Source organism: Cyphomyrmex costatus, unplaced genomic scaffold (assembly GCF_001594065.2).
Source record: "Cyphomyrmex costatus isolate MS0001 unplaced genomic scaffold, Ccosl1.0 scaffold135, whole genome shotgun sequence".
In the NCBI taxonomy this organism is placed as follows: Eukaryota; Metazoa; Arthropoda; class Insecta; order Hymenoptera; family Formicidae; genus Cyphomyrmex; species Cyphomyrmex costatus.
Window position 1 is genome coordinate 497,798 of NW_017275337.1, and position 24,285 is coordinate 522,082.

Here is a 24,285-nt window from a genome sequence, read left to right on the forward strand (position 1 = left end):
AGAGAGAGAGAGAGAGAGAGAGAGAGAGAGAGAGAGAGAGAGAGAGAGGGAGAAAAACTGAGAATTTTGTAATATTCGCTATGATAATCTCTCCCCGCGATATTTGTATCTATATATACCGCAAGACAGAATTTCTAAAGATTTTTGGATATACGCCGTAAAAAAGAGAGAAAAAGAGAGCGAGAGAGTGAAAGCGAGAGCAAGCGAAGTGATAAATAACATTTGCCCGGTTTCGGAAACTTTTATCAAAGCGAACGATGGAAGGGGGGTGGGGGTGGCGCGACCCGGATCACACCGGAGGACATCGTCCTCGATCAATGTTCTGTGTGTGTGTACACACGTAGGCAATCAGACATAAAAATACACACCTACACACAGACATGCGCGCACACACAGATATAGATACACGTACGTACATACCGTAGTTGTGGCAACTCGTGTACCACATTCTTCTCGTTTTCATAGTTAAAACAAACGTAGTAGCAAGGATAATAAACGATAGCGAGTAACGATATAACGAGTAAAGTAAACATAATAAAATAGTAATGGATAATAATAAAGATAAAAAGAAGAGTAAAGGAAACTATTTGCAGAGTCATGTAGAGAGAGAAGAAAGGAGAAAAGGAGAGAGGGATGTATCCGCCCGGTGTGTCTCGTTAAAAAAAAAAAAAAACCGCGCTACGACACGATTCCCCGGCGTCTCTTCAAGTAGCCGCGATCAATCACGATCGATTCGGAACTTATTTTAACTCACTATTCTCAATACTTATTAGAGCATAACTGTATACGACGATTGTTGTAATCCAGCGAATGCGCTAAGAACGCGCAATATCGGTGGCAAAGAAAAGTGGAAGAAACGGAGTAGACGATCGCCGCCGACCGGAGCGAGAGGAAATGACTGTAGAGAATAGCAGGTATCTTTCAGTCACGTGCCTTCTTGACACTTTTGTTAGAACACTTGAGACCGAAAGACGATAGGAGACAAGGATAGAGACTGATAAAAGTAGACGAAGACGTCATTTTAAGAGCAAAAGAGATACTAATTCTTTTCTCTCTTGGCGACATTAAAATTCTCTTATTTTATCGTAAATATTTCGTATCCGTGAAACAAATGGAAGCTTTTGAAGATTTCTCGTTCTCTTAAAATAATGTCTTCAAAGATCGAAATTTAATAAGCAACAAATTTATTGATGCACGACGCGGAAACGTAGAATCAGAAAAATACATATGTTAAAGACTAACATTCCATGTTTGCAAGCGATTCAATCTTAATAATTGTTAAATATAATAAATTATTTTTTTCTCTTCCTCTTTCTATTTTATTCTTATGCGACTTATTATGTTGCCCCAAGTGCGCTTCATTTATTCGCTAATTACTATACTTTTATAATATATGATAGCATTTCTCACTCGTTTATCCTATTTTACCTCATTGTTTTTTTAAACCGATTGCGTAATTGTTTCTTTGCCGAGCGCGATTTTGTGTCTTACTCTTGTCGCTTCTCGCTTTCGGCCTCACTTCAATATCATTTGAGGATACCGCGACCGTATTGCGCGTTCGTGAAGCAGGATCGAGTTCTCAACTCGCGATGATCCCGTCAATGTCTTGGCAGCCGCCGAAATTGCTTCCGAAACCAGGGAAAATTTTGATTCGTACATTGTATACATACATATAGAATCTAAAGTATAAATGAGAAGAGAGAGAGAAAAGACAGGAGATACCTGGCAGAAACTCTCATTAACACAAGGATGACTAACAATTAATTAAGAAATTGATCGAAAACAAGAGAAGATGTGTTTGTGTGTGCATGTGGGGGTGTATGTGTGTGCGCGTGTGGTATAATTGATAATCTTTTTTCTTAGCGCGATATAAAGGGGATTAATATGAAACAAAAATGGAATATTTTGGACGATAAAGTAGAACTTGGATGGGCAAGGGAGGATGGAATGGGGTATGGGAGGAAGAAAGGAACAGATAGAGAGATAAAGAGAAACAAAATAATAATGTCCATGTTGCTAAACTACAATTAGCGATGAGATAGATATCGCGCATAGGCGACGTCTTAGTTTATAAAAGTAAATTAATCCTTAGGACACAAGTGAGAGAGTAAGTTAGTGAGAAAGAGAGTGAGATAGAGAGAGAAAAAGAGAGAGCGAACGAGAGAGAGAGGAGTTAAAGAGGAAACATACAACACAGAACAGGGATACACATGAATAAACTGTAGCAGTCTACGTTATCACTTAGGCTCTAGGTAATTATCAAGCCCTCTTTCGTATGTAGAAAAACGTAGCGCTGGAAACGCCGGCGGTGGGATTCCGTCGCGAATCCGACACTTTCGGTGTCGCCATAAGGAGAAGGAGCGCTCTTTCTCCAAAGAGCGATTCTCTCGTTTCGCGCGTACGAAATCGTAAGAAATCGGAAATCGATCGGCGTACGTTCAACAAACATTGATTTTCTTCGATGCCACGTGAGACGGAACATTTTTGAACTTCCTTCTGACCGGAGATCTCCCGTCCGTCACAGTTCGCGAAAAATTTTTATCAGATTAAAATATTAAGACTTATTGCGCACGATGCAAAAGAGTTGTTTTTTTGACGTTTGTCTTACTGGCATCGGATTTTGAATTGCTCCGCGAGCGAGTTAGTTGATTATTGATCGGTTTTGACCGAACGATCCACCAAAACCAAAATGCCGATCGATGCTCCCGGTGATTTTTCCCTACCGATAGGGGAGAGAACCAATCGCCCGAGCAATAATGTACTTCTTCCGATCTATGTGACTCTTTTGGAGTCTTTTACTCGACTCCGGCCTCGTCCTCAGCGAAAATCGACGTTGGCGGATTATCTTTGAAAATAGATTGAAATGATCGATATCTAGAAATCCCGACGTCGGTGTTTGCCCGTTTCCTCGCTAACGATCTTTTATCGGGATATTGAAGATCCGGCGGGCATTGGATTCGTTCTTGTAGACGGAGACTTTATGAGGCCCGATGTATTCGTGAGAGTTTTATTAGATTGAAATATCTTACTTCTCCGAAAGCGGATAATTTATTTTTCCTAATTTTGATATAGTAAAAAATCTCTCTTACATGCCTAAAAAATTTAAGTGAGTTTCGCTAGGTATCCATTTAAATAAAAGAATTATATTTTTAAAGTAATAATTCTTTTAACGAGTATTTTTGATATTTTTTGCGCGAGAGCAATTTTCAGTAAAATATATAATTTTCTAAAATATAATAAATCCAAAACAGAAAGATCTCACTGGAAAATTTTACTCTTGTGATGAAGGCTCTCAAAAATACATTTGGCTATATGTAAGAAACGGTGAAATAAAGCAGAAGAAAAGAAAAAGATAATGGAAGTAAAGCGAGTTCTTTTTTTCAAGAAAAACACCAACATACACGTACACACACAGACACAGACATACACAGTAGTCACGTGTGAAGCGTAAATTTAAATTATTATAAATACTAATACTAATTAATATTATTGAATATATACCTCTTCTGTATATACAATTAAGCAGCAACAATAATAATGATTAATAATTGATGATCGTGAACGATAGACGAACGGCAGAACGGGGCAAACACAATAATTGCGCATTGTTTCTAGAACAAAATGAGAAAAAAAAAAGAAGAAAACAGTGGTGAACGATTATTAAGTTGTGAATATTAATAAGTGATTGTAATTATATATACTTATACTTGCGGCGATACGATGATGTAATTGTATGGATCCACACACCACACGGTATAAATATTATAAATACATTATAGTGAAACGACGACGACGATGGTGGAGACAATGGTGATTTTTATTATATTACTATTATTATTAATATTATTAATTAATAATTATTACCATTATTATTGCGATCATTGCTATTATGGTTGTATTATATTGTATCGAGGAATATATACTGAGACAAGAATGATGAGAGTCAAATTAGACGTGAATGAGTGCAACAGTATCGAGTAAACGAAGAATAAATCCAAGGAGTGTCGTGTCATTTGTACTTAATTATACCACCTAATATGGACCAGGCTACACAATCGAGCCTCGTCAAAGATTCCACCGTGTTTCTTACTTTCCATTTCTATAGACACCGTTCACGAGCATCGCGCGATAATGAATCTACGAAACGGCCGTACTTTTATTTTCGACGGAGTACTTAAGTTATGAAAAAATTAATTTCGGAAATCACAGAAACCTTTGCAAGACGCGTTGATAGACAACAGAATTATCACTACAACATAATATCGATATTTGCATTTTATAAAAATATTAGACGTACGTATGCCTTTTTACAATATTTGCTTTCTTTTTATTAACAATTATCTGATTCTCTTAGATATCGAAATAATCTGAAATATACTTGATACGAGGGAAATTTTTCGTAAGAGTCATTATTGCACGTCATTAACCTGTAGAAATAACACCAATATGTCAAGTTGTGTCATATCAAGAAATTTATTTGTTCAACCTTTTTACTTTATTTTTTGAATTTTTCTAGGAATATACATACACACAAAACTTGACAGCAAAGACATTGTAAAAAATGAATCAGAAAAAAATTGATAAAAAATTTATTTTAAAAAACCATAAATTCTTAAACTTGAAAATCAGAGCCGCATTAACTTTTTATATTATAGTATTTAAATTAATTTCAAATATTTTATATTTTTATCTATTTTATTATAAGTAAATAATGATTTTAAAGAAGCTAATAAAAACTGAACATTAATGATAAAAATATTACAGAATGACAATGTTAGTATTTAATAGTTAAAAAATTACATTAAAATTTTCTATGAATAAAATTAGTCAGATTTATTGAAAATTATCAGTTACTTAAAAAATTACAGCTATAATTTTTATTATTAAATTTTTATTATAATCATATTATAACGTTTTATCTAATTAATAGATGAATTATTTGAATAATTGATTAATTATTCATTTAATTTTACTTCATTTTTTAAACAATACTATACCATATTTTCGGAACGAAATAGTTTAAAATATAACAATATTTTATTACAAAATTTTAATTCAATTTCTAAAAATAATATTTAATTTTATAGTACCTATTTTTTTCTCTTGGGAAGAAAACACGGAAGAATCATGCTCATCCGTTTTCGTCTTGCGTAAGACTAGATAATACCATGCGTGAATGATCCTCTCACGCGTGTATACTTGTCCTATGAAAGTCTCAACTCAAGATCTTACGTTTTTCGATTTGCTCAAGAGGAATCGAAATATCAGTATATTATTTCTTGGCGAGCCGAACCAATGCTCAATACGATGCTGCTGTTGATCTGAAATCGATAATAATAAAGAAAAGCTGACGACCCACGATTTTCTTTATCTATACCGTCTGTACCTATAGGCCTGTAACGTGTATATGCAGCGGAGTATAAGGGAATAATAAAAAAGAAAAGCAGAAGCAACAAGGTTACACACTTTTTATATGCATGATTTATAAGTTTTAATTTTTAATATTAAAGGAGATATATACCACATGTTGTGTATGTGTGAATGAATTATTGGTTATTTAAATTGATGTTTTAAAATACCAAACTTGGGCTTTTCATTTTTCTATGACTTCTTCCTCACCTTTGCACCATGTTTTATGTTCTGCCTCTCTATTATTAATATACATCTTTTTTAATTTGTAAAATAAAACTCAAAAACTTTAAGTTTTAAATACTGTAAATAAACAGTATATAGTTTTAAAATTTAACAATATAATAAAATGAATTAAAATTTAGAAGCGTAAAAAAATGTAAAAAATAAAAAATACAAACACACAATTACATTATTATTATTATTATTGCTTTATTACTGTCATTGCATGTTATTTTTTTTTCGTTCCTTCCAAGAAATTTGACGTTCGATTATCAGACGACGTCGAGTATACGATGCTAATTTCGTACGATTATAGTTGTCAAGTCGCAATGTCTGAATCACGTCGTCAACGTCGGAAGCACGACCAAGACGTTCGAAATTCTACGAAATCGCTAAATTCCCACAAATGGCCGATGCGTTGAAAGCATGGCTACGTACAAGACTAGGTGCGATCATGGATCTCACGCCGGATACATTTGGTCGGTACACGAGAGACGGCACATTACTGGCCCAGATTCTGCACAGCTATGATATAATCAATAGCGATCAACTAAGCACCATTCTTCCTACGCGAGATCCTGCTTTGTGTAGAGTAAACCTGAGGACTCTACGAATCTGGCTGAAGCTCATCAATGTCACGCTGAGCGATGAATGCATTGAAGAGATCTCTAAAGTACCCTTGCAAAAGAAGCAGCACAATAAATAGATTTAAAGATGTGAACCGGATAAGGAAAAAAAAACGTTTAAATAATTTTTTAATTCAAAAACTTTTTGTTTCAATTTCGAGTTTTCTAAAGTAAACATTATTATTCGGAAAAAAAATTATATTAAAAACAAATATTATTTTTAATATAGATAAATTCCTATTAATTTACATATTTTTTAATAAAGATATTAGATACTATGCTGTAAGGTGGTCTGTATAAGAACAACACTTTAGGGTAAAGGTGCAGCGTCTCTCCAGCTGTTCTACAAGGTTTACTTGAGCCTCGAGGGCAAGGACCGATTGCATTTTATCGCTCTTCAGAAAGAGCGAAAGTACATGCCTAATAGATTCGATGTCTCTACAGTGTCTGAAGACCTAGTCCCTTATTTACCACGTGAACACCCTTTATCGGCACCATTGGTCGAGGCAGCCGATACTGTCCTCTGGCACAGAAATAAGTTTTGGGCGATCACGGAAGCCTGTAGACGAGAACGAGAGCGATTTGAGGACCTCATGAAGTATCCTGTGACACAGCCGATTGAGCACTTTGTTCCGGAAAAGTTGCCGGATAAGAAACAGAAAGAGAGCGAAATGCTAGACGAATTTACTCGTAAACATCCGGTTTGTAAGACAAAGAAAAGATACCAAGTCGAGTGTTGTCCCTCGAAAAGAACCTTGGATGTATCCTGTATCGAGGATCCCACAGCTGCTGCGGAATATGTTGACTTCCTGAAGAAACGCAGCAAGAAAACGGTTAAATGTCACGAATTGAAGCTGAAGACACAAACAACGATGATGGCAGATGCTTGGGAACAATTACTGAGGAAACAGGATAGATCCTTTGATGAGGCTTTGGGAAGACGAGTATTGGATCAATCGCGTTACGAAAAACAGATGTTGAGGAAGCTGTGTGAGGTGCGAGATTTAAGAAATAGAATTGTGGAGACTCGTAGGATAGTTGATACAATGTTGCTAAAGGCTAAAGAGAACGAACTACGATTGAAGCAATATCGTCATGAAGAAACAATAAAGGAAGAGAGAGAAGAAGTGGAAATGGAGGTCTGTAGAATGCGCGAACTGCATCAGAGAATTCACGATGAAAAGGTAGGTAATATTTTATTATACCCTAGAACAAAATCTCTTCTATTAGGAATAAGAAGAAAAATATAAGCAATGGTTACATAAAATAATTATAAGATATTGACAATATTAAGCGAAATTAAATACAGGGTAGAATAGAGAAATATTCAATTTAAAAATAGAAGAAAACAAGAGAAACTCATTGTAACACATAAACGAAAGGTGACATGTTATATATAAAACTCAATATTTTAAAATTATTAACAAAATTTATAAGTTACATATATGTTAAATTTAAAAATACACAAATAAAAAGAGATTATAATAAATTTTAATTACTAATACATAAAAAATAATTATGATACATTTCTCATAATGTATAAATAATTTTCATTGGAAGGTGCTGATGTAAAATGTTTACATTTTAAAGGTGCGCAGAATGAAAAAGAAACATTACGATATTTGTTCAGAAATTATAAACAATTTCGTGGATATCGCAGTAAAAATTGCTGATTATCATCAGGCAAATGGTAATCATATCCCAAATTCTATTTGGAACGATTGGAGAATGTTATTTCTGAAAAGCCAACCAATATTCGGACATATGGATTACTTTGATGATGTCGAAGCAGAAAATATAAAGGAAAATGAAAAAGAGATGAAAGTGGATGAAAATGAGGAGAACGATGCAAAAGGGAATAGCAAGGAAAGAATAAGAAACAAAGAGAGAATAAAGATTGGAAAAACATTAAAAGTTGAAGAAAATCAAAAGTTAGTTCAGCTGGAACGTCAGCAATCTTTGACCGATGCAGACTTTGAGAGTTATCGGGATTTAGCTTCACCCTGGGATCAATTTGTGCCGAAGAAAGAAAAGGAAGTTGAAGAAGTTTACAGATTGGGTTGTGTTGTGCTTGGTTACATCGTTCATCGTTTATTGGAGACCTTGTATCCTTATCCGGCCAAAATAATGGATTGTCCAGTGCCTAGAGTCAAGGTCGCAGCCATTATTTTGGGTGTAGCAAATGCAACCATGCACAAACAGTTGCGAGAGTTGCTGAAGAATACTGGAATTCGTTTGCTGACGATGGAAGATGCGATCAATCATTGTCTGGAGAGCTACAAGCGGGAAATGGTCGATGTGGAGTACATCGATCTCAACATCATCTCGACGACGGCAAAAGACATCAAGAGATCGGAAGCTAAGAGAAAGGATGACTCAAGGGAGCGTCACCCAAAGAAGATTGAACGATCAGCGAAGTCGACAACGTTCCAACAAAACGTGGCTGAGGAGAAACAAACGCAAACGCCTAGACAGATACCTTATGATGATATGCACCCGATTTTAAGCGATACCGCGTATATAGGTAGAAGAATTTAATTAGTTTAAATAATAATTAATCCTTAAACATCTTTTCGATATGACATACTCAACTTTCTTCTTCAAATGCTTTTCTTACTGCTCATAACTTTTTTATTAATACATTGTATTATATTCATTTATATGAAAGTTATAAGAGCAATCGAATTAGGGAATGTGCCTAGTGTATTATTTAATTAATAGCATAAATAAAGTAATTTTGTAATCAACCTTAAAATTGTACTGTACGATAATAATGATGCCATTTTCAATAAACAATTCGTATAGATACAGTTTATTAAAGATAAAGTGGAACTGCATCGAGAATTAATTTTTTAATAATGAATATAATGAACATTAGGAATGTAATTGCCAAGATATGTATTTATTGTAGATTGCAGAATAACAGTGACTGCTATTTGATTGCTATCTGCGATATTTAGGCAAATGGACTTACGAGTTTCTCACGTTGGGTCAACCGATTTCGAACGAGTTGAATACGAAGATATTGATTGAGTATTTAAAAGGAATCGGAGATGTCGAGGGATGGGCATTAATAAATTATCCTAATACCTACGAACAGATGGCGATGTTAGAGAAAGCACTAACAGGATGTGAGATACCTCCCGATCCTGTCAATCTTACTGATGTCAACATCGACGACATCGATCCTTCGTCAGTCAGGATCGTGTTTCAGAGTGATGAAGTCGACACATTCGCTATATACAGGCGCGTTTCATCATTTTATGTCAAAATTAATTTGTGGTTTTGTAAGTTATATTAATTCTGAAAAGGTATTTAATCCATATGTTCAGATTCATTTAGAACGTTTTTACGATGTTCGCGTGTATTTAGCCTACAGTTCGTATTAGATATACTCTAGAATTTCAGACATAAAAAGCATTCTGAATCATTATTTTTAAATTTTACATAATAACATTTTGTAGAGTCAATTCGATTTCGCTCGTTATTTTCAATTAAAGTTAATTTATAATGAATTATTCATTATTGCATAATATGGATTTTCTAAAAGTAGATGTAATTTTAATAGGCAGTCTAGATTGTTGCCGAACCCGATTTTCAAAGCAAAAGATGATACTCCTTCTACGACGTTTATGACAATCTATATTAAGGTAATGCCAAAGTCGAAGACAATAGACAGTCAAGAACAGCTTTGTATACCTCTACCTGACGATGCTACTTCGATGGACGAATTTTACGCTAAACAAGATATTGCATATGGATTTTTTTACAATGTTTTCGACCTTCCAACTTTGGAACAATTAGCTGAATTTATCGCGGATCCTTTTCACGGAAAGAAATCACCATTGGCACTTTCCAAAAAGGCTCTACAGATAGATCATAAACAAAAATTTCTTATTAATTCGAAAACGGCTGTTATTAAACGTTTGATACCGAAATCCAAATGGAAACACTTAGAATACGAAGAAAAGAAAGATGTCGAAGATGAAAGCCGCGATTTACAATTAGAACCTGAAACACAGCTAGTAAATGGTTACGCTAAACCTGGAGAAAGCAATTGGCAATGGCTAGACTTCTTTCAGCCTGCAGCTTTACTCGAAATTTTAGCTACACTTTGGGAGAGTGTTGAACAAGCTTATATAGAAAATTTGAAAGAGACTCTTTCTTTGAAAAGAATGCATATGTCAGCCATTATACCCTACAGAAATCTTGTCTTCAGGAATTTGATGACATTCATTAATCGACCTGATAAACGGCAGATTTTGTTACAAGATTTTCATCATGCCTTTAATGAAATCGATGAAGATCTCAGGGAAGATTTAGACATGAAATGCGAGTTACACTGTCGGGTACGCACAGAAAATAATAATGTAGTAAAATAGTGAGGAAAAAGAGATCTTAGAATTTGTTATTATAATCTTAAGTTTTTATTCATATTAACTTTTAAACGTGGGGTCTATTTTAAAATCTTACATTTTTCTTTAGTAAGATTTGTTATAATTCATTATTTTTATATTTCTTATCTCAAAATATGATACTATTTCAGTGCCACTATAATGGCTTTTCTGTAAAGCTTAATAATCTTAATTTAATTTCAATATAAAATTTTTTTACTTTGACAGGATATAGAAAGAATTACATTTATTATTCTCTATTCGTTGTTAAAAGTGTTAAATTTTCCGCGTTAGGTCGATGACTTTCGAAAGGAGTTGTGGGAGCTGTGTGACGTGCGAAGATATGAGGCTGAAGAAGAAAGAAAACGTACGCTGCGCAATCAGTGGACTTTGATGGAAGCTGTGGTTCTCGTCAATGTGTACATTGGAATTTTGCAAACCGAAGTTGACAGATTCGTCGACACTATGCAGCTCCTTGAAGATTATTACACTTCTATGTCGCAGAAACCATTGCAAGAATCGCAATTTCCTAAAATTGTTCTCGATAACGTCGAATTGGAGGATGTTCTTCAGGAAATCTCATTGGTTGAAAATGAAAAACAAACGAAGTCCGAATCGATCGAAACGTCCGATCGAATCGTAAATAAGGATCAGTTTAAGACTGAAATCGAAACTTTGTTAATCGATGTATCGAAGAGCTTTGATCCTGACCAGAGCATCGTTTATAATACTATCAAAGATAATGTTCGCCAAGTGCGAAATACCGTGGATTCCATCTCGTCCGTGATACTGGAGATGTTGAAGAAGGAAGAGAAAGACGTGATTTCAAAAACCGAAATTAAAAGCAAAGTAGATATTTCGGCCGATTCTACATTCGCCAAACTAGCGAGAAGAAATCGGGATCTAATTGAGGAAAGACGGTACGCCGTTTTGTTCGAGATCGATCGTATATATCAGAGATTGGATGTGCTGAATGCAGCTGCTCGATCAGACGTGACTTTTCTTTTGGATACTTTGAAGCAGACCTTCCACCGCATTCACGATTATATCGTCGAGAGGTTGATTTAGTTAGAATTATTTATCGCATTAATCTTTTGTTTAGCAAGTTTAGCAAGTAACGAGATCGCAAAATGAATACAGTAAATTACTTTTGTGGAAATATTTGATACATAAATATAGTGTTTTAGAATCAATTATTTGCTCGTATAAACTTAAAATTTAATGAAATTGAAAATTTAAAAATACGCTTTGTTTCATAATTATAAGTTAAATAATAATTACATCATTTTTAATGTTTTAAAACATCACGAAGCTTTTTATAGATACTTTATAACATTATTGTTTAGATTAAAAAATGGTTCCTTATATATATTTAATTATTTCTAATTAATATTATTTATAATACCATATACATATACATATAAAAAATTACTCTTTAGAAATTAAATGTAATGTATAAAGGAATATATATTTTTAGATACAAACGTGAAATCGAAAGTATCGACGAAATGGCGAATGTTTTTTGCTTTGCTATTGAGGAAAAGAGACCGATTCAGCAAGAACTACTATTAGACGGCGATCAATTTGTCGTAAAACCAAATATTGCCGGTGAACATCGCGAACAATTCAATGTCCCGATCAGAGAGGCATCTTCACCTCTACGATTCAGAATGGTTCAACTTGGTCGGTTGATAGACATTTTCCAACGAATCGCTCCGCATGGAATCGTGAGTGAACGCGTCTTAGTGTACGTCCTCCAGGACTTGGTATCCTGCGGTGAAGAGGATTGTTATCCGCCCTTCGTGCCGTGCGCTTGGCGGCAGCTGCGACCTCCGGATATCGAAATATTGGTCGAACGATTGTTCGGCACCACCGAATACATCGAATGGCGAGAATTTGTCCTGTATGCGATGGATCTGCCTGTGCCATCGCATCAGGATATTCTGAAAGCACGAGCAGCCTTCAAGGTGCATGATCCTGAATCGAAAGAGGTGGTCACATGCGAACAATTCCACTTGACACCCTTGTGGTTTCTCGAAATTTCCACCCCTTACAAGAGTCTTTGGGATGAAAAACTTGATCACAGCAATTCCGATACATTAAAGAATAGAATGTTACGCAAGGAAGCACAATTAGGCGAGCATTTTTCGAGTTTGGGAAATGATTTCATAGAAAGGAGCGAGGATGATTCTGGGTACATGGAAAACGCAAATTGAACGAAATAAAAATTTGTGACGTAGACAATTAAAAAAGATTAAAACTATTTGTTTGAAAACTATTTGTTAAAACTTTCTTTATTAAAATTTTTTTAAAAGTTTATTTTAATTTTTTGTCCGCCAACGATCGATTAATCGCTTTCAATTAATTGTGTATTCAATTATAAACAGTTTTGATTGAAAAACTTTTTAAACAATGCTTTTTGAAATATATTCAAGAAGTACATAAAATTTCATTATATTTCACTTCTCTTTTTCGATTAAATTGCTTCCGCAGTGTAATATTGAGACTGATGCTGGCAAAGGAACTTCTCTATCGCATGTATCTGATAAATAGAGATTCGGTTCATTATACCGCCATGCTGCTAGCCTTCTGTAAGGACGAGAATCCTATCCAAGGTCTGGGAAAAGCGTTCTCCCTTGCCATGGGTGCTAGAGTTTGTACTGATACAATAGAAGGTGAGAAATACGTCGAAGAGCTTGTCGAGCAGAAGCGCCGTGTTAAGGAGTTGGAATTTAGCCGGGATCATCTTCGAGAGGAGGCTAACGAGGTAACTTGAAATCCATTCTAATAATGATTTACGAAGTCACTATCATTTAGAATCGACTTGTTACGTTTGCGATGAAGGAAATAAAGGATAGTGAAAGAGAAAAAAAGAAAATAGTTAGACACAAATAAAGTAAACTGTAAAAAAGAAAGAAAGGAGATGATAAAGATTCCTTATTGGAATCTGAAGTTAAATAACGTGAACACTTTTTACTATAAATAAATAATAGGATATATTGTTTCGGATTAAAACAGAATATTTTAATATTTGAACAAGTAATTTTATAACAAAGTATTTATAAGAAATTGTATTTGAATTTAGTATCAAAATTCTACATTGATATTTTACAAAATATGTAATAAAGAGAGCGTATTTTCTTTTATAAAGATCGCAAAAGAGAGAAATAACATTAATTCCTGTAATATAAATAGCCACATATCCGGTTCCAGATAGTACGAGAAATTATGAATTACATAATAAACAAAACGGTAGAGAATGTCGCTTTGTACGAGAAATTCCACGATCATGACTTAAGTCCAAAACGCCGGATAATGATCCAGCAGTTGAATGGAACGGGCGAGATAGATCCGGCTGAGCTTTTGCCACCGGAAGTGATAGCAGAACACCTAGTTGTAGAAGATCCATCGGCGATCAGTGACGAATACGAACGCAAGCATACTCTCGTGTCAATCGGAGATGAAACGCTCGAAGATCATGAGAGGATACAGCAGGATGAAAGAGTGATCTTTTGGCTATCGCGGGATGTTTGTCTGGTAAAACCTCTTTCATTTGCTCTCACGAATAATTATCAGCAAGAGTCCTTTAAAAGGAAAAACAAACTTTTCACCGGGAGGATAAATTTTATTTTGAATATTAAAATAGAGTTGGAAGAGCAACAATTAATTAAAAATAAAATTTTACTTGGAAAAGTGAACGTAAACGCGCACTGTAAGCGTCATGTAAATATGACATCTGATTTTTATCTAGTCTAGTTTATTAGATGGTCCCCTTTGATTTTTACAGAACAGAGAAAAACCACTATATAGTGGTACTGAAACAGTGTACGTGTGTCATATTTTTTAAGTCAAGAAACATAATGAAATAAACACACAAATTCCATTGACGGAAAAGTTGTACGATTTAAAAAATGGAGCTCCTCTAAAAGTAAATATCCTCTTTTTAGACGGTTTTGTCCACTTGTCTACCGTGGCTTTCGTCGCAAGCAGATCTCTTCCAAACCACTGTGAGTCTTCGCGAAGAAATAGCACGTGTATATGACGAGTTACGAGACGAGGAGTTGAATGATGAAAAAGACCTTGTTTTAGCTCATCGTCTGGTGAACCACAGCTTCATGTGCGAATTACTCCGCGCTTCTTCCAAGTTTATCTCCAAAAATATGGCAGATCTGCTCCGCAGTATCTTGAAGGACAAGGATAATCAAATGACGTAACCATGAAAATTTACGCAGAGTTGTAACTGCATATTTCAACAAGATTACGTTCACATGATATTTTCACATATTGTTTACGACGTTTGCGTTAAGATTACATGAACTTTTTTCATGTAGGTAACACAAGCTGTGTAAAATATGTAATTAAATTATTTTACGTTAAATAACACAATACAGAAACAATGAAGTTATATCATTGTTTGATTTTAGTACTGCAAAATAAAAATATTATAAACGATATAGAAGCTTTATGCTTTAGTGCAATGATAAAGAAATACATTCGAATTCGACTGAACGCACTAGTGCACCCTGATTAAAGCTGTTGTTCATTCAATCCGAGTATAAAAGTAAATTGCAAATATTTTAAATTATAAAATACACGTTTTATCTAACTGTACAAAAAAGTGTTAAGAATTTTAATCTGCGATTTATCTCGTTTCGTATTTATATTTGCAAACATATATATCTTTTCATCAATTTGTACGACAGCTTTCAAAATTTACCAAATAAAAAATTTCAATAATCCACAGATTATATCTATTATCAAATGCATAAAAATATAAGTCATACATGACATAAAAATATTTCCATTCAATATTATATATTATAGATTGTATTTATTATTTATTTATTATCCATATATATTTATAAACATTTATTATGAATTCATACACGTAAAATATGTTTAAGATTATTATGTTCATACATAAATGCTGCACAACCTTACCCTTCGAATTTACCATAAAGAGCAAGTCTTTTCATACGAATAATTTAGCCGACGTTGTCAGATGTCGCCACATGGCCGGGCTGACGAGTCGTAGGCGGTTCCACCAATCAGCGCATCGCCTTTCCGTCGGCGCCATCGCGAGCGATGACGTTCGTCCGCTCCGCGGTCGCGCTGCGACAGTCTCGCGACGAGATGTCCTCCGCGGTGGAGATCATCGGAGTAGCTCCGCGCCCCTCTCGCCCTGCGACAAGAGATCGTCGTCGTCGTCGTCGTCTGGCGAGCGACGTTATCCACGCCCGGCGCGACGACCGCGATTCGTCGATCGGCCGCCGGTTGCGCCGATAATTCGATAAGAACGAAACAACGAGGAAAGGGGAGGGAAAAAGAACGTGTAGAATTCGGGAGCAGCGCAGAGTGGCGCGCCGCGTCTCAACTCCGAACCGAATCAACGTGGCCTCGGCCATCCTCACCCATCCTCACCGACAAGGCCGGCTGTGGAAGCTGCACGAACAGACACGACGCCACCCGATCCGACGCGACGCGATCACGTGGCCGTCCGTCTGTCCCTCCGGCTGACCGTGTTTACTTTCGTTCGTTTATCCGTTCGTTCTTTCGTTCGTTCGTTCGATCTCGTATATGCACATCCGTGAGCGTCGAATTGACGAAACGGCACGACGCGACGTCGGCGCGTTCATCACGCGCGCTCGGGATGTAACACCGTGGTTGGCGCCCCTCCGTTTTGCTCTCCACCTGGATGCTCCAGATGCTGCGTGTCGTTCACGTCGTCGCGGTGGCAGGGAGACGGTGACGCGATAATCGAAGATCGACTACGGTTGCTGCGCGACGAAGGTGAGTATCATTTGTGTTGTGTCTGATCGCACGTTATTGTTTATCTCTCATGACAGAGATTACGTCAGCCTGAATTCACGTGACAGCTGATGGCGAGAGATTATCGAGATCACTGCAACTGCTGAAAGAGAAAGAGATCAAAAAAAAGAATCGACAACTATTTTTCGTCCAAACGAAATATGAAGTTTCGCATCAGGTTTTATTTTGATGGTTTTTTTCTTATTTTGGTTTTATTCTTTTCCGTTGGATACAATTATATTTATATTGTGTAGTTTACATATTATGGTATTTTTACGTATATATTCTGGCGATGCATTCTGTTTATAAATATACAGAGAATATCATATCAAGTAATTGTGATAATTTAATGAATATTTTTTATACGCGTGTATTTTGACGCTACAATTTTTTTTATGTTATCCTTTTTATATTACGCGTTTAAAATTGCAATAGGATTCTATCCTCGAATTCTGATGCAGATTGTCTGAAATGGATAGTGATCGAATATACACGCTAAAAATATAAATGGTATATATATTGTATTAAAGTAATGCCGAGTATTTAATTTTCGAACAGAACACGCGAAGAAAAATAGTATAGTATATATAGAATGAAATACATGTCGCGAGACTAATTAATTATCCAGACAATGCGCCATGATATCGTCGACGATTTCTTCAAACTGTTGATTTATACGTATATCTGGATAATTAATTGAAACTATCAATGCTGTAACGCGTGGAACTATACAATTTTTAACAGTCGACAGCAATTTAAATCTCTACATTGGCGAATTGTCCGGACAATTTCGTGACTATATATATAATCGCGATGAGCGTAATATCTCAATTATATCATTTTTATCGGCCAATTTTAGCTCACGTGCAGTGACAAGCAATTGAGATGTATATTTCTCTCTCTTCCTCTTTTCTCTTTCGTGAAGAGATTTTAAAATAAACGTATTAAACACTCGCGTGCATTTGGCTGCGTACCGTCGTTTCTCGGATTATGATACTGCAGGAAAGTTAATATGCCGAAATTACGCGATTCATTTTGTTTAACGAGACACACACGTGAAAGTACGTAGCCGCGCGCATTTTGCATTAATGCGCAGAGCGCGCAGGCCAAATGAGATTGTAGAAATAAGTTCGCGAATACGCTGCAATTCGTCGCTTATTAAACCCGTGGAGCATCGCTCCGGAATTCCGGGGATGTAATTTGGCACGTTTTCGACCGTACAAATATGTCCGGGCACGATTACTTTTCCCATGTCGAATTCAAACTTTGTACAGACAAACGCGGAAGACCGTAACGTCATAGTTTCAATTGAGAGTATTTTGTAATCTGTTAATTTCGAATTTACACGGTCGATTTTAACGAGCACGAGATCTGCTATAAAGTTAATGTTATATAGTCGATCTGTGTTATATGTTTATTAATATTACAATGCAACAATTGTTTCAATACATAACGATAAATTCAATTGTTGTTTAATCATATGTAGAAACTACAATACGAATTTTCAAACAGCAGTTTGCCTTACTATCTTTAAAGAAATGTTAATATACTTTTGGAGTAAAAAAAAAGTAAATAAAATATGAAATGTGTGAAAAGTTATTTCAACGAAACTTTTTAAAAATATTTTTAAAACTTATTCTTAAGCTTTAGAATTGTTAAAAGTTCGTACATTGATTCTTGTTTAAAAAAGAAACTTATCTTTTTAAGAAAATGATATTCAGACTGAAACTACAAATTAACTTTATCAAACTTTAAGAACTTTATCAATTTATTTGCGAATTATTACAACAAATGTAGGTAACAAAAGGAAAACACGTAGTAAAATGACTCTTAACGAAAGCGGTATTCAGATTTTTAAGTCACGCGGCTATTGGCAGCAAAAAGTTTGGAGAATTCATATTTATCAGTTTTTTAATCTTTTTCTTAAACTTGGGAGATAAATTGAAGAAGTTAAAAGTTTCTGAACCGAGAAGTTCAAAGTTTATATATCAATTCCTATTTAAGATATGAAGATCATTGAAAAGAAATCTATTATTTGATGAAGAAATGAAGTTGTAAATTGACACGTATAACGTAGAATATCTGGAAATTATCACGAATTTATAACTACGAATTACTGCAATAAAAGAGAATGGTCGAATATCACTTTCGATTGCGACAACTTGAATATTTTTCAACCGTTCCGTGTGTCTGTCGGTCGCATAAAATCTGAAATTTGAAACAAAATTACCGTGAGGCTATTGTGCAAAAAAAAAAAAAAAAAAACAATGCAGGAACCCTTATGTGCACAGTGACCTAAATGCGCGGCAGTATGTTTTTAATCCGCGGAGACGAAGCGTTGTTGCGCGTCGATAAAGGCGCGGGGACAGAACGGGGACGAATAGCACGTTCTGCGCCTTTTTCTTCTCTGCAAAAAATAGTTCTCGCTTCATCGTTGAAAGAGAGTGGATCTTACCCTCCTTACTCATGCCGCGAGTAGTTTCTCTTGTTTATTCGAGAGGGAGACTCGAAATAATGCCCGACATCGTGCGAAACTTCGCTGGAGGCACTCAACAAGAAAGTTTAAGCATATAAAACACGCACTCTTACGTGATAAATATGTACTTTTTATAAAAAAAATATCCATTTTTCTAGCTTAAAAGCACAAAATTATAACGATAAATATCTTTCTCTTTCTACCTTTGCGACGCAAAATTCTTTCATTATTTAGTTCATGTGTTTTTAAAATTTTTAAGAATTTATGAAAGTTAAGCTCTGTATGATAAAATTTTAATTTGTGTACCAAGTGTATGTGTCTGCCTCTTTTTTTCTTTTTAATGGTTCACGTTATTCGGGATCAACGGAAAATAAAATAAAATAAACAATCGGTCAATAGATAAATGATTAGAGGTAATCATGCTCGTTTGAACTCGATATTCGACATAACGGTGAACAAAGCGTGAAAATGAGCGACACGTGTGCCTACGTGCGTGTGATTAAACGCAACTCCGCATGCTTTTTGCGCGTATTTGCATAAAACGAGATGAGTTCTCTGTACGCTAATGGGGCGCTGTAAATCTCGACGATTATAACATCGAATCGTTACGAGAGCGTTATACCATTGTATGCGCCGATTCGATACATTACGACAAATTCGATTCTCTGTCGGACCGGTTGGCAAATTCGAATTTTGCAGCAAATTCTACTTTATTATGCTACGAGTCATTAGTTACGTCCTACGTGCAGTGGTAATTAATGCCGGCGTTCGATTGTGGCTTTTGTGTGGTGGATAAATAGAGAATTTCGATAAATTTCGATACGCGCTACTGTCGCACAAACGAAATATATTATACTTCGTAATTTTATATCGTGTATAAATTTTGTGTTAAGGGTCATCCCGATAATATCTATAAATTATTACGTAATATCGGTACTAAGGGGGATCGAACTAAAAATAGGTATATTGAAATTTAATTAAAAATGATTTAAAATTTAATTAAAGATGAGTGAAAATTTAATTGAAATAATTTTCGTCGTATTTTTTTTTTCGAGACTATTTTTGTAATCCATCATGAAATAAATTTCAGAGATGGAAGCAGGAAAATAAAAAAAGAGGATTTTTTTTTTACGCTAATGGATTTTTTATACATTTGTGTGTGTTTACTCTTCTCATATTAATACGTGGGTTCGTTCGAAATTTTAATTTACGCGGCCGGTTGTTTTCGCAAGTAACATTAATATGGAATTTTATAATTGTTGGCGTTTCATTGAGTATGTGTTTTTCCTGTATAAGCGAATCAGAGATCTCGAGTACACTCTGTTTGTAACATAATTAAATAATTGTCATATTGTTCGTGTGCACGAGTATATGTACCGATCGTTAAATATCCACTAACCGGAACAATGACGAGCGATCGCTTTCGCGACAAGTGACCGTGACAACGTCACGGTTATGGCTGCTAGTCGCTCGTAATGTATTGAAATCGCCAGTAAGATCGTCGAAATGGCAATCGTTATCAGGCACGTGGCTGTGATTAATCGTTTATCTCTCGCGGTTCGATTATACATGGAAGCTGGCCGTCCGAATCGAACGGACTATGTTTGTAGCGTATTTGGTATTGTGCACGTCCAAACGCTCCTCCAATGTTCAATCGATCCCTTCGATTATTCTGGGATATAATACAATTACGGCCGCGGTCCTCGATTCTGATACGACCGCGAATTGTACGATACTCGACTATTAGTGTGTTGCGACTCATTGTGCGACTAGTGTAATCGCGTCTACATGTAAACCGGTTTGTACAACCACATCTCTTTCGCTTTTTTCAACTTCCATAATTTTCACATATTATTTTTATACATCCGATACGATGATTGCAACATTGAATTTCATCGTGTGGTTCAGATAACATGAAAATGCGATGGAAGCTCGAATTTCCTACTGGAACTCGATTTGTTTTGTTATAAATACACTTTTTTAAACTCGTAAGAAGATGTATTACTAATGTTATTAATAATGGAGACTGTGATATTTATCGTATATTTATTAACTATTTTTTGAACATTTTTGTCGTCATTTATCTAGTAGTAATTTATTTAGTTGCATTGATCTATTACTTTCAAATAACATTGAAACAGTTTTTATTATTATTTTTTTAACAAGAATCTGCAAAAACATTTCTATTTCAACAAGATATGAAATGTACAACGTTTGTTTTGTTTTTCTGCAAATACTGTATTAATATCTTTTGCAGAAAAAACTGTTTAAAAATAAAATTCGAGAAAATTGCTCGACTGAAAGTATTAACACGTGCAATATGTGCTAGAATATTTTATGATGATAGTATTCTCATGAGGATTTATGTTTTCAACTTAATTAATTGCTTGTTGACCTTAAGAACGTTATATTATTATTTCATTCACGCAGCAGCTTTGGCTTCCCTAGTGTATTGTATGACAAACTTTATCTGCAAGATGATATTTTAACTACTTTTTTAATGAATTATATACTATATATATGTGTATGTTTTTGAGAAGATTAAACATTTTATGCGTCACAAGCATATTACAAAAAATCATTTGGTCGCGTGTGTATATATATATTAATTTATATAATAATATACAAAGAGTACATACACACGTATGCATAAATAATCTATAAAATAACTATAAATGTATATTTTAACATGAACATATATTTTTTTATTTATTTAAACATGTTAATTATTTAATTTAAAAATGATATATATTATATTTATTTATTATATTTATTTGACATTTTATATACATAATGAAGAATAATTATTATTAATTCTAAAGGGAGAATAATGTAATTTAGTAATAATAGTTTTTTTTACATAGTGTAATAATATAATTGACTTACCGGGGACAATTAAATCAGTTCGGTTAATTTTTTTCTCGCGTTTCTTTTGCAAAGTAAAACGTCGCGTTAGTAAAGTGGATCAATATTGTTTTCTTGTTTCCGTTGTCGACACCGAACTCGCTTCCGCGGCTGCTTCAACGTAATTTAATCAGGGATGCAATTCCGTCGAAGAGAACCGACAGACAAGAGGAAAGTTTGCCTCGACGGAGAATTACTTAATTACGGAACGGAACGGAACCGAGCCGCCCCTCCGTCTTTCCGAATAGCTTCTTTATCTTTCCTCGCTTATTAAGTATGAGCAAGAAATCTCGCCAAATCATTTGCTAACGACGATGCTTTCGCGACCGGGAAGCTATCGCGGCGCGATATATCGATCGCGCGAACACGACAAGGACAGATGTTGCGATTCGTCGCTGTTATTCCTCGCAGATGTAGCACTTGACACTTTATCGCTTTAGTATAATTGATGCCATAACTCTCGCCAGCCATTACGACGCGACGTCGCGATTGAGAGAGCTGTGTCATGTTCTTGCGAAAGGTGAATTAATCTCGCGGATAACATTAGTCGACGACAAGCTTTTCACTGTAAAGAGGATTGTAACTGACTTCTATAATCGTGAGATTTTCAGGAAACAAGATTTGATTACCGCGTAAGAAATTTAATTCGTTCGTTTCTCTCGATCTCTTTAACAGCCAAGAATATTATATAATATACGAATAAAAATACATTGATATATGTAGAATGAAGAATACTATAAAATGAATGAATAAAAATGTATAATTGCGCATTCTTATAATAACTCTTATACAATTACATTATATAAGTTAAATTGTACATATATCAGTAAAATACGCGAGTCTGTCAAGAATAATCATTTTTTATTGGAAGGTTTTTTTTTTTTCAAGTTATTTCAATTTATTTCCTCTCTCGCGAATTCTCAGTAAGGTTTCAGCCTTGACCCCAAAGCTTTTCCTACTTTTATTCTGTGCACCAACGAGAAATTCGAGGGTTCTTTCATTCAATCACAGTTGACTTTATTGGTACACGTCTAGCAGCCTTCGCGTGCAATCGATATATAGAGGAGCTTTTCTCCTTTAGCGATTTCAATTTTGGTCGACTACCGTCCCGGCTGCTGTCGCTGCTCCTCGGGCTATTCGAACGTTTAAATATGTAGAGAGGAAGCGGTACATTGTTAGGAACATGTTCGGTTCGCCTTCATCGAACCATTGTACGCTTATATCGGGTCACATCGATTTCAAAACGTAACCGACCGAGTCTAGATATTTGGGTGAGAGATATATATATTCTTCGTCTACCATTGTTCAATTTTATCGATTCAGACAGACAAGAGTTTTGATTCAATTTATATCGAGCGATTCGAGGATTACATTAATATTTAGCTTCTCACACGTCATGCATTGATTGAAATGTTAAAATTACATTCTTAGATCTTATAGAATCGAATTTTTCAAAAAATTAGTAATAACTGAAAAAAAAAATACCATTTGTGCTCTGCGCACGAAATATAGATAGTTGCAAGATCTGGTTGGTAAATGGAATTTCTAACTCGGCATCTTTTTCCGGTGAAACACGACGAGACATTAACGAATGGAATACCCTTCGCTCGTTCGTGGAGTTTTGCACGATATAGAGATACTTCGCGAAGCAAAGTACATATCGATCGCGAACGTAGTCTGTACGGCAAGCAGAAAGTAATTAGAAGTTTATTGCGCAACTGTTGTTACGAAAAAACTTCTCCACCCATAAGAGCGAGAGAGATTACGTTGGGATTCTTTCGCTGTCGAAATATCACGTTTTCAGCATTTCCTATATTAACGTTAATTATTCTTCTTTTTTTTTTTGACCGGATGATGCTGGCCGTAAAACTCAATTGATCCTTAATCGTATCCGACTATACGTGTTTTGTCGTGATGTCATTATGAGCTTAATGTGAATAATCTCTCGAGAAGGTACTCATTCATAAATGTGCATTCATATTATAAATGCACAGATTTTTATATAGTATACATTCCCAAGATAAAACTATATAACGGATCGGTAGTGTCTCGTAACGTATACGCGACACGTGCGCAACCTGAGAGAAATAGAAAATTAAAGGTAAAATTAAGAAAATTATCATGAAACAAGAGCATCTCGATGTATTCGTTTTTGAAAAGTTAATATTATTCTCACGTTGATTACAGAGGGTATATTACTGAAGTAAACAATTAATATACAATTTCAAAATCAATATTGGGTGTAATTAAATATATTCAATTTATAAATATTTTATAATTATGAAATAATATCAAAATTAATTAAAATAATCCGTTGTTTATTTTCAGGAATATAATTTCATTTTGATTTTTTGTTTACCTCTATACGTATAATATAATTTATCTATTCTTATGTTTCTACGTACAATTGAGGTTAATTGCGAAGAAAGAACCGTTATTGAACATA

The 24,285-nt window shown here is 34.9% G+C and overlaps 2 protein-coding genes across 2 annotated transcripts in view; both read left to right on the forward strand.

The window, feature by feature from the left end:
- Window positions 1–6,037: 6,037 nt before the first annotated feature.
- On the forward strand, window positions 6,038–14,865 carry LOC108782839 (uncharacterized). The gene is made up of 9 exons (XM_018551220.1): window positions 6,038–6,304; window positions 6,572–7,441; window positions 7,848–8,118; window positions 8,254–8,781; window positions 11,538–11,709; window positions 12,129–12,845; window positions 13,145–13,418; window positions 13,865–14,188; window positions 14,599–14,865. Exons 1-9 carry the CDS (start codon window positions 6,038–6,040, stop codon window positions 14,863–14,865), a joined length of 3,690 nt encoding a protein of 1,229 aa, XP_018406722.1.
- A 1,323-nt stretch (window positions 14,866–16,188) lies between these two features.
- The window catches only part of LOC108782794 (beta-1,4-N-acetylgalactosaminyltransferase bre-4), a 110,923-nt gene continuing 102,826 nt past the window's right edge, over window positions 16,189–24,285 (forward strand). The window contains exon 1 of the mRNA XM_018551160.1: window positions 16,189–16,441. The gene's annotated coding sequence lies outside the window, so the exon portion shown is untranslated. The remainder of the gene's footprint in view (window positions 16,442–24,285) is intronic.